The sequence below is a fragment of the Myotis lucifugus genome, unplaced genomic scaffold, assembly GCF_000147115.1.
Source record: "Myotis lucifugus unplaced genomic scaffold, Myoluc2.0 scaffold_62, whole genome shotgun sequence".
Lineage (NCBI taxonomy): Eukaryota > Metazoa > Chordata > Mammalia > Chiroptera > Vespertilionidae > Myotis > Myotis lucifugus.
Window position 1 is genome coordinate 2,095,647 of NW_005871110.1, and position 14,742 is coordinate 2,110,388.

The 14,742-nt window shown below is 32.2% G+C and overlaps 1 protein-coding gene across 1 annotated transcript in view; it reads right to left on the minus strand.

Annotated features, from left to right (window-relative positions):
• Window positions 1-3,910: 3,910 nt before the first annotated feature.
• Window positions 3,911-14,742, minus strand: part of RTKN2 (rhotekin 2) — a 63,909-nt gene continuing 53,077 nt past the window's right edge. Inside the window, exons 10-12 of the mRNA XM_006089713.3 lie at window positions 10,849-11,011; window positions 5,828-5,935; window positions 3,911-4,575 (exon numbers count right to left, since the gene is read on the minus strand). Of these exons, the coding sequence (XP_006089775.1) occupies window positions 4,040-4,575; window positions 5,828-5,935; window positions 10,849-11,011 (807 nt within the window). The 3' untranslated portion in view covers window positions 3,911-4,039. The remainder of the gene's footprint in view (window positions 4,576-5,827; window positions 5,936-10,848; window positions 11,012-14,742) is intronic.

Here is a 14,742-nt window from a genome sequence, read left to right on the forward strand (position 1 = left end):
ACCAGTGTTTGGTATTTTAAATATATATATATTTTCCATGATATAATATTTTTTAATCCAGAAGCTTGACCCACATTTAATTAAAAAATAAGAGATACAATGTCAATTATACAAGTATGTCACAGAAAATTACACACCTTACCATTAAAAAAAAATCTTGTCCTTTAAAAACTCAAACATCTTTTCTAATAACTAAGACTATGTACAATTCAGTATAAACCATTTTCATACAACTATTATTAACAATGAAGCAGTTACACATAAACATGTAAACATTTAAAAACTGAACTGTCTTTGAAATGTAAGTACAGCAAGTCAACTCCATCTGCATTATAGTTTAAGATAAATAGAACACTGAAGAAAACTACTAGGATATAAATGGTGATCAGTTTAATCACTGCTCAATAATTCACTCTTTAAAAAACAATGAGTTTTGATAAATTCTGACCCTTAGGAGCAGACATTTTTCCTAACAACGCCCTTCTCTTTTTGTTCATGGTATAGCACTTTATATGGTAAGGTTGTTCCTCACTCATGGCAACACAGGTGGTTGTAGTCAAATGGCATTTGACATAAATTGATCCAAACTACCCTACAATTTCATTTTGTGTTGAATTAATTAACTTCTTGATAGGCGGCTGAGGAGCTGAACATAAGCCTAAAGAAATATCTCACACATGAAATGTCTCTAAATAAGGGGCCTTCCATTCTTAATAAGTAGTGCCAGGTAAGCCCTAGCCAGTTTGGCTCAGTGGACAGAGTGTTGGCCCTTGGACTCAAGGGTCCAGGTTCGATTCTGGTCAAGGTCACATTATCTAGGTTGCAGGTTGGTCAGGGCGCCTGCGGGAGGCAACCAATCAATGGCTCTCTCTCACAATGATGTTTCTCTGTCTTTCCCCCTTCCTTCCACTCTCTCTAAAATAAAAAAAAATATATAGTACCAGGTAAAATACATTTTGTAGGATCCTAAAGGGTAAAGATAAAGCATTTATAATAAATGGATTTAGTTTTCAACGTACATGCACATCTATTTAAAAGAAGTCAGGGGGCACTGCAGACAGTTGAGGAAGATTTAATAAAACCCACTAAAAGTTGGCATGCCTGACATTTTGAAAAACTGTTTACCTAAGGAGGTGTGTGTTTGTAATAAAACGTCTTTGTTGTCCTTTGCATAAAAGTTCCCACTTTGCAGCAATTAAAAATACTATCTTAATGCTGTTGTAATTTATATCCCAGAGCTTGAGATGTAAATGTAATTTTCTAAGATATTATCTTCAGATCATTAGAATTATCGTATCATAAAGTGTCTATTTCGTTTCTCCAATTATTTTATCAAGATATGACAGCTAACCCTTTGTTTCAAGTTTATCGCCTTCATATACCAAGAAACAAATTAAAAAGACAAATAAGGAAAGTGAAAAGCCATCTCATAAAAAGCTGAAATGTCTTTTATTATATGGCATATTTTTCTCTGTCATAAACTTCCAGTTTAGGAAATGAGGAAACAAGTACTTCTTTTTTTAAAATCCTTACCCGAGGATATTTTTTCCATTGATTTTTAGAGAGTAGAAGAGAGAAAGTCAGAGAGAAATATCAATGTGAGAGAAACACATTGATTGGTTGCACCCTGACCAGGGGCCCAGGCCTGGGAGGAGCCTGCAAGGAAGGTATGTGCCCTTGACCAGAATCAACCCAGGACCCTTCAGTCAGCAAGGCGATGCTCTATCCACTGAGCCAAATCAGTGAGGGCACAAATACTTCTTTTGATGAACTCCTTAGCAAAGTGTTTAACTCAGTATTTTTAGAGCTGTTTTTGTTTCTTGCTGTGAGAGGAAGGGAGGGAGGAGAAAAGGAGGGAGAGAAGAGATCCAACTTTGTATTACACCTTTGGGGAAAACTGAACTAACATTTAATGAGAACAATGTCAAAGGAAGTGCAGCTGAAGACTTCAGCCCAATTTCAACAGCTTTGTAACATGGGCCCCTAGAAACAGCCTGAATGATTTTGGCGGGGGAGGTAGGCCTTGGTCAGGTTTCACCTAAATGGTTCTAGGAAGAAGGACTTCAGCCTTGCTTCAAAGCGCCCCACTGAGGGAACAACTGCTAGGTAATTTCTTTATGAATAAATTCTGTTTCCTGTACAACTTAAAGCCTTCTTGATATAATATGCATGAAGAGAAATGACAAGAATATAACTTGGAAGTTTTAACTCTGGTTTGTTATAAAGAAGGCTTTTTAGATACCAGTTTCAGGAACAATTTTGCCTTACAGCACAAGCTCAATAATTTAGTGGCAATGAGTCACAAATGCTGTTAAAAACAGCCGTGAGGTTAAAAAAAAATTAAAATAAAATCCTTTAGATTTTTAATATGCCATTTACTAAATTGGCAATCACAACAGAAATTTACAAGAGCCTTCTAATTAGAAAAAATAAATTAATCCTATCTTCTTAGGTGTTTATACATGTGCTTGTCTCTAAATTCCAGACAAGCATATAGGGCTTCCTTCTCAACAAATACTAGGTCTATGCTGATGTCGCCAGTCACAAGAGACCTTTTGTATCCTTGCTCCCTCGAGTCCCAATTCTTACTAGAATCCTGAGCAAACACAAAAGTAACCTGGCAGTTACATCATTCTATATAAATGAAAAAGACTTTGCTATCTAAAAATAATGAAAGGCTCCATTTAAATTAATGTTATTTTTGTCAAGTGTTCATTTTACTTTGTAATAATGTAGTGCTGATCCAAATAGAGTTCTTATGGGCTTTAAAATTATCTCTAGGGATTATACTTAGGGCAGTAATTTAATTCTTATTTCTTACAATGACATTTAGGGTTCACTGTGATTTGAGATTTTTAGTGCTGCTGCTGACACCTTATGGAAACTGTTTTATTTGGAAATTCTGATTAGATTCTGTTCAGCTCTTGTTTACAAGAAGTATTAATATAAAAATGGATTTTTTTTTGTTCCTGTAAGGTACTTAATCTCTTGCTATTTATTCTTCACTTATGAAACAGATTTCATAATTCTGTTTGGGTCACTATGATTGGTTGCTATGGAGATTACCTCCTATGGAAATGATTCTGATGTCTTTATTGTAAGAATACGACTTTTAATGAATAATATCAATAGCAGATATCAAACCTTACTAGAAGAAGGAAATCTAATTAAAAATTTTAAAAGGGGGATTAATTCTGAAAGTTATTATCATGGCCCACTTTTCTGATATTTTTTAATTGACCACCTGCTTTTTAAAGTATTAAATTTATTTTAAGATGTTAATCAGCTACTCACGTCCCTAAATTCCTATGTCACAATGAAAATTAGCACCATGCATAGAAAAATGGAAGTAAAAAACATTTCATCTACCTTTTCTCTAAACTAATAAATGTGCTTCACTATGAGAGTTAATGTCTCCAGGATTTCAGGGCTCATCAAGGAGCACATTACAAATTCCCTTTAAAGATGAAGAATTTAATATCCCAAAATTTATCCCAGGAATTTAAAAGGTCAGTGAGTTAACTAGTGAGTTAAACAATAGATGAGAGCCAGTGAACCATTAGATGAGAATTCCAGAATGCTAAGAAGAAATTTTCTTGGGTGGATTCTATAATTTGTGGTTTGAATAAAACTTTTGAAAAATTCCATTAGTATTAAAATTCTCATAATGAGAATATGGTTCATATTTAACCATTTTAAATTACTAGACAGTCTCTCCCCAAAGAAAATTTAATGCTTTCTTCTGCCTAGTTCTTGTTCACTGCCTGGTATTAATTTAGGAATAAATTAACCCTTCCAACAATTAGGATATTGTCTAGAGAGTGCCTCTTGCATTCTGCTGGGGAAATCACTTATATTCTCAAAATCAGAATAAAAGAGAAGTGCATTTCTTCATTATAAAACATTTTTATACCTAATAGCTTATTCATTATTGATTTAAACCACCATCTTAATTACCTACATAATTTCCATCTACAGCGCTTCTGAATCAAACCTCACAGTTACACATTTTGTTAATGTTTTATACATTAAGGGTTTTCTATACTTGTGCCTGCAACCAGGATCTAGGGTCCAAAATGTCTTTGATAGATTTCTGCCTTGGAGTTGGCACTGGCTTTGCTTCAAAACTGGGCCTAGTGTCTGCGTTTTCACCATCAGTTAAACTATTTTTCCAGGCGGGAAGGAGTTTTCGAGGAGCAGCCATTGGTTTCTGTAGGTGATGCACTAGGGTTGACGATTTGGTATCCAAAGACGAGGTCTGAGATACACATGTTTTCCCCCCGTTTTCCTTAACCAATAGATCTGTGTTGCTCTGTGTTTTTAAGCTGAATGGAGCTTTATCAGGAGGAGGAAGGGGAGCCCGTCTCTTTTTCCGTTTTCCATCAGGTAACTGCTTGCTTGCAGGAGATAATATCTCTTTCTGGATGACCACCTGATGGTTACCATCAAAGAGTGCGGCCCAAGGGGGTGGTGAGGGTTCTTCATGCTGACCAATAAGGAACTCTCCATTTGTCTCTTCAATTTTTTTTTGTATTATGTCAGTTAAACTTTCAAGTTTTATAGGTGAATCAATGCCTGTAACAATTTTAAGAAAAAAATACATGGGAAAAATTCAAAACAGATACTTATAACTGAGTAAGTTATTTTCCAAACCAATATGCTATCTATAACAGCCATCAAAAACAGATTAGGATAGCAAGTGGTTTTTAAAGAATCATTAACTTGTAAAAATAGCCATATCAACAGAACCAAATGGGAGATCACGCACTATGCACTGCACACACACGTGCATACATGTACACACATGTATATGTATATGCATACATAAATACATGTATTCCTAAGTAAATGAGTAATGTTCAGCTTACAAAGGAATAGAATTACATCAGAATTTTTTCCAATTACCTTCCTGGATTTAAAATCTATTCTACTTCTAGGTAATAGTGGTTTTCATTTTTATAAAAGCCTGATATGTAAACTGGGACAAACACAATGGAGTCTTTCCCGTAGACCAGCAGGTCTCTTTAATAGGGTATAAATCCAAGACCAAAAACCCAGAGAAAGAGTGAAGCCCTGAAACCATTTTGGTGATAAGAATAGTGGGTGAAATTTTCCCTGATTAATAAAGAAGAAAAAACAAACAAACAAAAACAAAACAATACAAAACCAAAAAAAAAAAACAGAGATAAATGTGTAAACTTAAATGTATCATTTTTAATCTAACATTTTCAGGTACATGTGAGTGCAGGGACATTGGGGACAAAAAAGACTAGAATTTAATCTTGACTTGTGCTTATTCACAACACTGTTCACCGAGGCAATCCTACAAAGATAATATCCTTCAAAGTATGAGAAAATGAAATACTATTGAGTCTAAAAATTTTTAATTTTCCAAAGCATTAAACTTCACCAATTTTTTTGCCCGACACAAAAGCTTCCATTTATTAATATTCATTTATCAACACTTTAAAACAAATGTAATACAAAAAATTACTAAACATTATTATATTTCACAATCTGCAATTTTACATTTTCAGAATTTTTATCAGCTACTCAGCTAACATTTATTTTAGTGTACCTTCATCCCATTTTGAAACCTTAACATTTGTTTGTTAAGCATTCAAACTACAAAAAATGTGTATTCATTAATTTTGTATTAATTCATCTATTAAACATGAGTTCTTCAGTCTATAATCATAGTCTTTTTCATTCATTTTCATTGTGCCCTGAAAAATTTAGCATTTTAATGTCAATAGAATAAGCTGCTTGAATATGGACAATGTTGTTTTTGTTAGCCTGCAGCTTAGAAAAGACAATCCCCACTTACTCATATCATGGTAGACTGAGGTTGCCTCTTTTGTCAAGAACAAAGGTGGTTTCCGTGGTGACATAATCTCAATTTTCATAAGTTTTTCACAACAATGCTTCCATTGGCCTAAGAAAGACAGAAAAGGCAGGCTAGTTTAAAGTATAAATGTGAAGTAGTGTATTTCATTTTTAATAGATATCAACACATGTTTGCTTTGAAAATAAAGCATTATCTTAAGAAAGCCACAAAAATACAGTATTATGTATATTTTAAAGTCCAAGTCTAGGCATAAAAGTTACCTATTTTACAAATAAAATTCTATGCACAGATGTTAAGCTTAAGATCTCTAGGCTATTAAATACTGCACTACTTCACTAAATGGTCAATAACTAAAATTTCTATGTATGGCAAAAGTTTGTACAAATTCTTTTCTTTTAAATATCAAATAAAAATGTCCAGTAATTAAGACAATTTAAAGATAAAAAATCAAATGAAATACAGTTCTAGGAGGAAGTAGGAAAAAAGGAATAGTGGTTCACAAAAATGATCTCAACTTTGAGAATTCTAATTAAATAAAAATTGGTTATTTAACAATTACCTCTTCAAGGTGATTATTGTGCTTTTAAAAAATCATGCAACTCTAGAAAAACAATGAATTTTCATTTAAGTAAAAGGTATACAAAAGCCTATTACTATAAAAACAGAACACTCAAAATTCTAACAGAATCTAATTTATTGAATAATTAAAAAAAAACCCACACACCTCTTGAATAAGTTATTTCAAATTAAATTAAACTTTAAAAGTGTGGACAACAATTTTTCTTTTATTGTATTTTACTATTTTCATTTTAAAATAAAATTCTCAGATTTATTTCTTCTGAGTGAATATAAAAACCCTTAAGCTTTATATATTTATTGTGCACCTGCAAGTTGAATAACAACTGTGTAAGAAACTATGTGTCTATATATTCGTATTATACAAGTTTAAGTTATTGAGGTTCACCATTCTTAAAATCTTACATCAGTAGAAAAGTAAATGTAATACACATGTGCCTTTTTAGACTGATTTATGATCTGTATTTCTTTTCCTTTTAATATATCCTCAATCTCCATATTCAATACCCATCTGAGTTATTTTCCATGGCTTAAAAACTAAAGACATTTCATGTTTAGTCAAATTAGATATTCATTTCTGTTGTTTTAAGTCTGTCATAGCAATATGGTAATATATGCATAAATTTTAAATCCATCACCTTAAATAGTTAAGCAACATGAAAACCTTTCAGTATGTTTTATTATAATGCTAAATACAGAATATCATAAAAATTTCAAAATAACTCACATAGCAACTCATAAAGGGAATAAAATCTTGAGTTTGAGGCTTCAAAGGTTGCCCTGCAGAATTTAAATCTAGTAGGATCTGAGATCTGATAACTTATTCCTCCCCTCCACTTCCTTTTTTAGATAAATATATAAAAGCCAGCTTTCCTTCTTGAGGGCAGGAAAAAAGGCCATATCTAATGGAAAAATAATGAAACACTTTAAACTAGCAAACATTTCTCTGTCAAATCTTACACAAATTATAAAGTGCAGTATTTTCTCTATATTGATAGATGAAAGCTTTTGATGATTAAACTGGTAGCAGAATACTAATCATGCTGAAAATTGGAATATAAAGCCACATTATCCCATGTGTTACTGAAGTCTGAGGTACAAAAAGGTGGTATGTTCACTGGTCAAGACTTTACAACTGAAACATTTTACCAGTGAAAAAATTAGTATGCACAGTTACACATGCTGCCAATATGCTAACACAAAAATAAAGACCCAGTATAAAATATTAAATGCATATTTTATGCACATAAAATCTGTATATTGAAGATGTTTCCCACAATATTTATTGTTATAATATTCCCAGTCAAAGTAATCTGTTATGTTAAGCTGCTTATGTAACTCAATATTCATATTATTAAATATTAAAAAAATTATTTTTGGCCCACCATTCCTAGCTCTACCCTTTTTGATCATCCAAGACAAGTAGCATTCCTCTTTTACATGTTTGTTAGCTTTCAAATGTTAAAAATTAACTATTACACATAATAGCTATGTATAGTACCAGGGGGGTACTGGAAATATCTGGGGAAGCACTTTGTAAAGTGTATGGTTGTCTGACTACTGTTCTGTATACCTGAAACTAATACAAAATAATACTAAATGTAAACTATAATTTTAAAAATGATTAAAATAATTATATGGAAAAAGAATTTAAAATTAACTATTCCATCCCCTTTGCCTCCCAACCTCCACTCAAGAGTGTCCTACAGGCTAAACAGAACTAGTTCCATTAATGTTTTCTTAAGATTTCTAATATCTTACTCTTCTAATTTTCTATTCTTAAATGGAGTCAAATTATTGAAAATGGCTCTAAATGTTAAATTACTCTTTATTTTGCCCTGGATATCTATTCTCTACTTTGTTCTACACATCATTATTTCTCCTACAATCACAAGAGGCTACACTTACCACTAGGAAGGTAAAAATTTTAAAGTTCAAGTCAATCTTTAGGATAGTATAAACACTTCCATCTTTGCTTCCTTTCTCTATACACAATGAATTCTATAGTACAAATGTAATATAATTTATACTTTAAAAATCAGATAGATTGGCAGATTTTACCCCTCAAATATTAAGTACTAAAGAAATAGCCAGACCTGAGAACCTTGCTGTCATCACTTTCTTGCTATTTTGAGAGTACAAAAATGCCAGGAGATTCTTATCCCTCTAATTTTTAGCATGATAAATTATTTTACCCTATCTGGAGAATGAAAACATGAGATCATCTAGTAGAAGTTGATATCCAAACTAAATAATATCCTGGAATTTTTACTTTCTTTTACCTTTTCTCCCTGTTTTTATGTATATAAAAATTATAAAATACCAGAATTATTTTCTAAAAATAACTGTTTTGTAAGACAGATTCTCTAAATTACAGCATTTAGGGAAGCAGTTAAAATTTTAGCTATGATTAGCAAACAAAAGGAAGTTGTTGTTCTTTAGGCAATACACCTACGATAGCTGAAATTTTAAAAGAAAGAAATGTGATGCATGCTGATAAGCATGGAATAAATATTTAAACATCTACTAAATGCTGAGGGATAGTACTTAAGGAAAAACAAGTCCTAAAGAATCCAAGAAGGCCATGAAGAAGTCCTCCCTCTGATTCCCTGTGGCAAACTAGAAACCTCTTCAGACTCAATTTTCTCATCTTTAGAGCAGAGGGAAATAATTTCTACATCACTGAAATGTTATGAGAAATAAATGAAGCCATATGGTATGTGGAAGGTAATCAAATTTAGTTCTCCTTTTGCCTCCTTCCTAGCCATTGCTATAGTACTTGACCAGGCCATGGATCAGAGTAGGCTTATAAAACTTAATCTAAGGACTGCAGATATTAACTCTTTTATGGAGTTCCCCCAAAGAGCCTGGAAGAAGTCCTAAAATGTCTCTAAGTATGATTTCTAGGAAGTAACTACAATTGTTTGCAAATGGCTCTACTTTGTAATTCTACAGAAAAGCATTCTAAAGATGTAAAATACTGGTTGAATCTAACTGTAGGCTTAATTTGATTAGAAACAGCCATTATCAATAGTCTACATTTTCAATATCCAATTTCAGTATTTTCCTGCTGATAAAATTCCTCTTGAAATTGAGACAATTAGAGCCTCACATATTTTATATAGTGGTACTCTATCACATTACTATCGCATTGTTTTATAATCCATGCCATTGAACTGTATTATTGAAACTGAAAAACAATATCTACTATTTAAAAAAAAAATCTCTTTGGATGATGTCCAAGATGATATTATAAGAAATCTGGAGTTAACAGGAGGTTACAGGAAAATGAGTCTCCTAAACATTTCAATATTTTAGGATCATCACTATCTTAGAGAAGTTTTTTATTCCTCAGATGGCTTCTTATCAACATGAATGGATCTTGAGAATATCATGCTAAGTGAAGTAAGTCAGAAAAAGTTAAGAACCATATTGATTTCACTCACATGTGGGATTAAAATTGAAAGCAAAAAATGTACCCAGGACGGGGGGAGAGGGAGGCTCAGTTGGTTGAGCGTTGTCTCATACATGAAATAGTAGAGGGTTCAATTCCAGTCAGGCCACACACAGAGCCAGGTTGTAGGTTCAGCCAGGTTGTGGGTTCAGGGCACACACATGATCAGGGTGTGTATAGAAGGCAACCCATCGATGTTTCTCTCTCACATCGATCTTTCCCTCTCTCGCTCTTCTCTCTCTCCTCCCCTCCTCTCAAGAATAAAGGAAAAAAATCATATTTAAAATGTTAAAAAATAAAAAGAACAAACAAGAAAGACAACAACTCAGACACAGACATCAGTATGTTGGTTACCAGTGGGAAAAGAAGTGGGTGGGTAGTAAAGGGTAAAGGGAGCCAAATATATGGTGATGGAAGAAGATTTGACTTTGGGTGGTGGGCACACAATGCAATATACAGATGATGTATCACTTGAAACCTATATAATTGTATTCATCAATGAAAACAAAATGTATTTGTATAGAAGTATCTTTTCAATGAAAATCATCTAGTTCCCACTTTCTAAAATATGAAATTGTCTTAACATGAAAAAAAATGTCAGGATGTCTTCAGTGGATAGTGTGACTTCATTCGTGTAAGAAACTATTTAAAATCATCATTTGTATTCATTAAGTTGAGTTTTGAATATTTTAATAATTAATATATCATAGAGTTCTTTAAAAAAGTAAAAGGTAGGAATACTAGATTCAAAGGTATACTGTTACTATACTAGTCAGTCAGGCACTGGGGAAAGGTTAAGAGAAAAAAGCATCATTGTACTGGTGATATACTACCATATTATTTAAGAACATAAAAATTTCTTGATACAAACTATAAGGTTATAATATGTATAATTTCAATATTTATATTGCTGTATGTATCCTTTCAGGATATATGAATATACTACCAGAACATCCAAACATCTACTTACTAAGATCAAAGAAATGCTGCCAGAAGGCTTCCATCCACTTCTGAAGATCTTCTTTATTGTCAGCTGCAAAAATATGAGCTACAGCCTGTCCAGAAACAGGGTTGGTGACAGAGAAATTATAGACTCTTTTCTTGGTATTCTCCATTGCCCGAATTCTGGTCTCCTAAAAATTAAGAAAAAATTGGTGTTTTACAAGAGAATATTTTTGTGATGATCAAATAAATGTTTTATTGCTTAACTACTGTACTTACACCAAATGCAATTATAATCTTATTGCCAATCATTTAAAATATGTAAATTTGAGAATTTTCAATATTAAAATTCAAATATAGAGGATTTATAAAAATGCTTTATATGAGAAATACTAAGTAATGTTTCAAAGTATGCTACATATAGCACTTAGATTACATGAGATTAAAACAAATACTATTTTGCTATCTCAGTTTAAGTAGGAGTTTGCTATCTTTTATATACATCTTAAAATCTGCAATGAAATAAGTACAGTATGTCATAATGGTAATGTGAATTATATTAAATATATTTTCAACAGCAAGAGAATCAGTAAAGTATGTTTCTTATTCAAATATTCATGCATAATATATAATGTTATCAGTCAAAGCAATAAAACCATAACTTAGTGTTTACTATACCCAGTTAGGTTTTCCCCATTAACATTGATTTCATATGTAGCATTCATTTACAAACCTCATAGCCAAAGATCCATAAAGTAATACCATTCTCATAATGATAAAAATTATTCTTCAAATGTTAAATGCAAGACTCTAGAACAAAGGCAATGATTTCATTCATTTGATAGTCTAAACTGGTTTTCTGAGTGTTACTATGTATAACATTGTGGTGATGTTTATTGTGTTTACATATAGAAGAGATAAGTCTATTCCCAAGTCATATACAGGCACTGCCATGCCACATGACAAGCTTGAAACTACATGTAGTTTCCAAGGAATCTTAGCGGGTAACGTCTGGAATAGAACAATCTATTATGCAAAGATAGGGATTTGGCTGCCTGAGCATATCCATTAGAAATATATGTGAGCCACATATGTAAGGTTTTCTTCTAATCACATTTAATAAGAGAAATTTGGTGAAAATAATTATGTAATAATTATTACATTATTTTAAAGTAGTGTATTTTATGTAACCCAACATATCCAGAATACTAACATATAATAGATAAAATATTTTTTGAAATATTTTAGATTCATTTTTCATGCTAAGTCTCCAAACTCTAGTCTATCTTACAGAACATCTCAATTTGGACAGCCACACTTTAAGAGCCTAACAGCCACAGATGGCTGGTGGTTACTCTTTTGGGTAAAGCAGTTCTACAGGAATGTGGTTAAGCCTACCGGAATGTGTGCAGAAGAAGATTTGGCTGGCAGTTACAAAAGCTGGTTAAGAATGAGAAGAAATTCTTCACTTTGATGAGTATAGAGTGAAGAGAGACTGTACAGTCACACCAAAACCAACATACTCATATAATAATGTCGATGTGGAAATTATGGAAGTAGCAGAGCTAGGGAAAAAAAAAATCTATCCATCCCTGAAATATGGGTATATACATGCAGGTGAACACTACATACTACATAAGTTCTTTCCTGAAGGAATTCTTATTAAAAAATCACATGAGGAAAATATATGTTATATAAAGTAGCAACATAACTTGAATCTGGAGCATCACAAATATCATTTAAAAAATGTACAAATGTGTTGCCAAAACCGGTTTGGCTCAGTGGATAGAGCGTCGGCCTGCGGACTGAAAGGTCCCAGGTTCGATTCCGGTCAAGGGCATGTACCTGGGTTGCGGGCACATCCCCAGTAGGTGATGTGCAGGAGGCAGCTGATCGATGTTTCTAACTCTCTATCTCTCTCCCTTCCTCTCTGTAAAAAATCAATAAAATATATTAAAAAAAAATGTACAAATGTGAGTTCAGAGAATTGTAATGGAATTATGACCAGCATTTTAATTTTACCATAACCAGGTATTTTTATACTCCTACACATTAGTAATAAATGTTGAGATTTAAATCTTTTTAAGTAGTTATTTATAAATATTTTTAAAAATGCTGCCCCAAATGGCATCCTTGGAGCCTGAAAATGCATGTACTCAATCTTTTTAAGTATAAAGCTTATTATCATTAGAAGAGAATGACTTAGCTCTAGAAAGAATCTTTAATATGATTCTTTATCAGATTAACTGAATGCTGACTCAGCAAAGGGTAATGGAGAACGCTTTATTGGTGTTAGTATTTTTTAAAACCCCTAACAATAAAATATAAAATATTCTTGTTGCTGAAATTGTGCTTTCCTCCACCTAAATCCATTTTAAAACAAATTTCTGACTACCTTTTGTATGTAGGATTAAAACAGATTCAACTTTTAAATAAAAGTGTTGATTTCTTATAGATGAATATGCACATTTTAAAATAATACCAAGGTATCTTTTCAAATGAAAATAGCTAAGTAACAAACCTGATTAAATAATTTATATCCATCTAAGAGAATATAACACAATAATATATAAATGCTATACACACTTCATTAACCCTGGTAACAATAAATAATGTTATTTAAAAAAAAACATGAGAGGACTTTAAAAGGTGCTAATGAGCACAAATTAGATCATTTGAATTAAGTTCTATATTTTATCACCCAAATTAATTTAACTAATGGGAAAATTTTAAACCAAAAGGCTGCATGGCAAAGAAAAAGTGATTTAAAAAAGTTTCTGATGTCAGAAAGTTCATGCAAGCTATTTTTCAGTGTGGGCAAAGTATAATATTATTCAGGACTTCACTTCTCAAACAAAGAATAGATTAGAAAACAGAAGGTGACTTTTAGAACTGTTATCATGTGCTCACACAATGTAGAGATAATGGAAGTATCTCCTGAAAGGAAGATATGAAAGGAAAGAAGTTAGGTATTTTTGCCTCCACTATTTCTGCTAAATGATTGAAAGATATTTAATGAATAAGAGAATGAGAAAAAGAACAACTAAGATAATAATAAAAAGTTTTACATCGATAGACTCAGATCCCAGAGATAGTGTCTAATTCAATTCCTTAATTTATAGATGAGGAAACTTTATGTTCTGTCCAAGGTCAGAATTTGTTGTCTTGCTTTTGATAATCCCAAACCTTCTAGTTGATTTAGCACACTTTATTTGTATTGATTTGAGGATAGATTTGAGATTATTCACTGTGAAATTTTAATCCTCGCTGGCTCGTCTTTTGTCAACCAGCACATATTGAACTACAACCTTCCACAGCCAACTGAAGTCAATAAAAATTTAATTTGAGAAACCAATTTTGTAACAAAATATAATTAACTCTGAAGTCAAAGGAAATTTTCTTCTAGGCTGTTCATTAGTTTGAATTATAAGTATGCTGCATGCTCCATATCTATGGTGATGGAAAATTACTAGATCAGGACAGATTTATGAATTTTGACTACATGACTTTTTAAAAAAATCTACTATGTACCCAGATTATGGTCTGTAAATACCCTTTCCCACTAAAAAGAATCAGAGCTCTTTAGAGAAATGGCCGATTCCCAGCCTGGGTCAGGAAATGTACAGGATGATCCTGGAATATCTTGTCCTACCAGAAATCAAAGATTACTAGGGTTTTATCTAATGGACCAACTTGATGAGGCTCCCAGTAGCCAAAGATGGGACACTCTGTATATCAATAAGAATAACAATGTTGCTGGCTAAAATAAAGATTTGTCTTTATATATATTCTAATAACAAATAAAGCATATGTTCACAACATATGACAAGAGATGTTTGAAATATGTAAAGTATAACCATAAATTAAACCAAGCATTAGGTATAATTAGTACTAGTGTGATATAATTATTTTCAGTTTATGT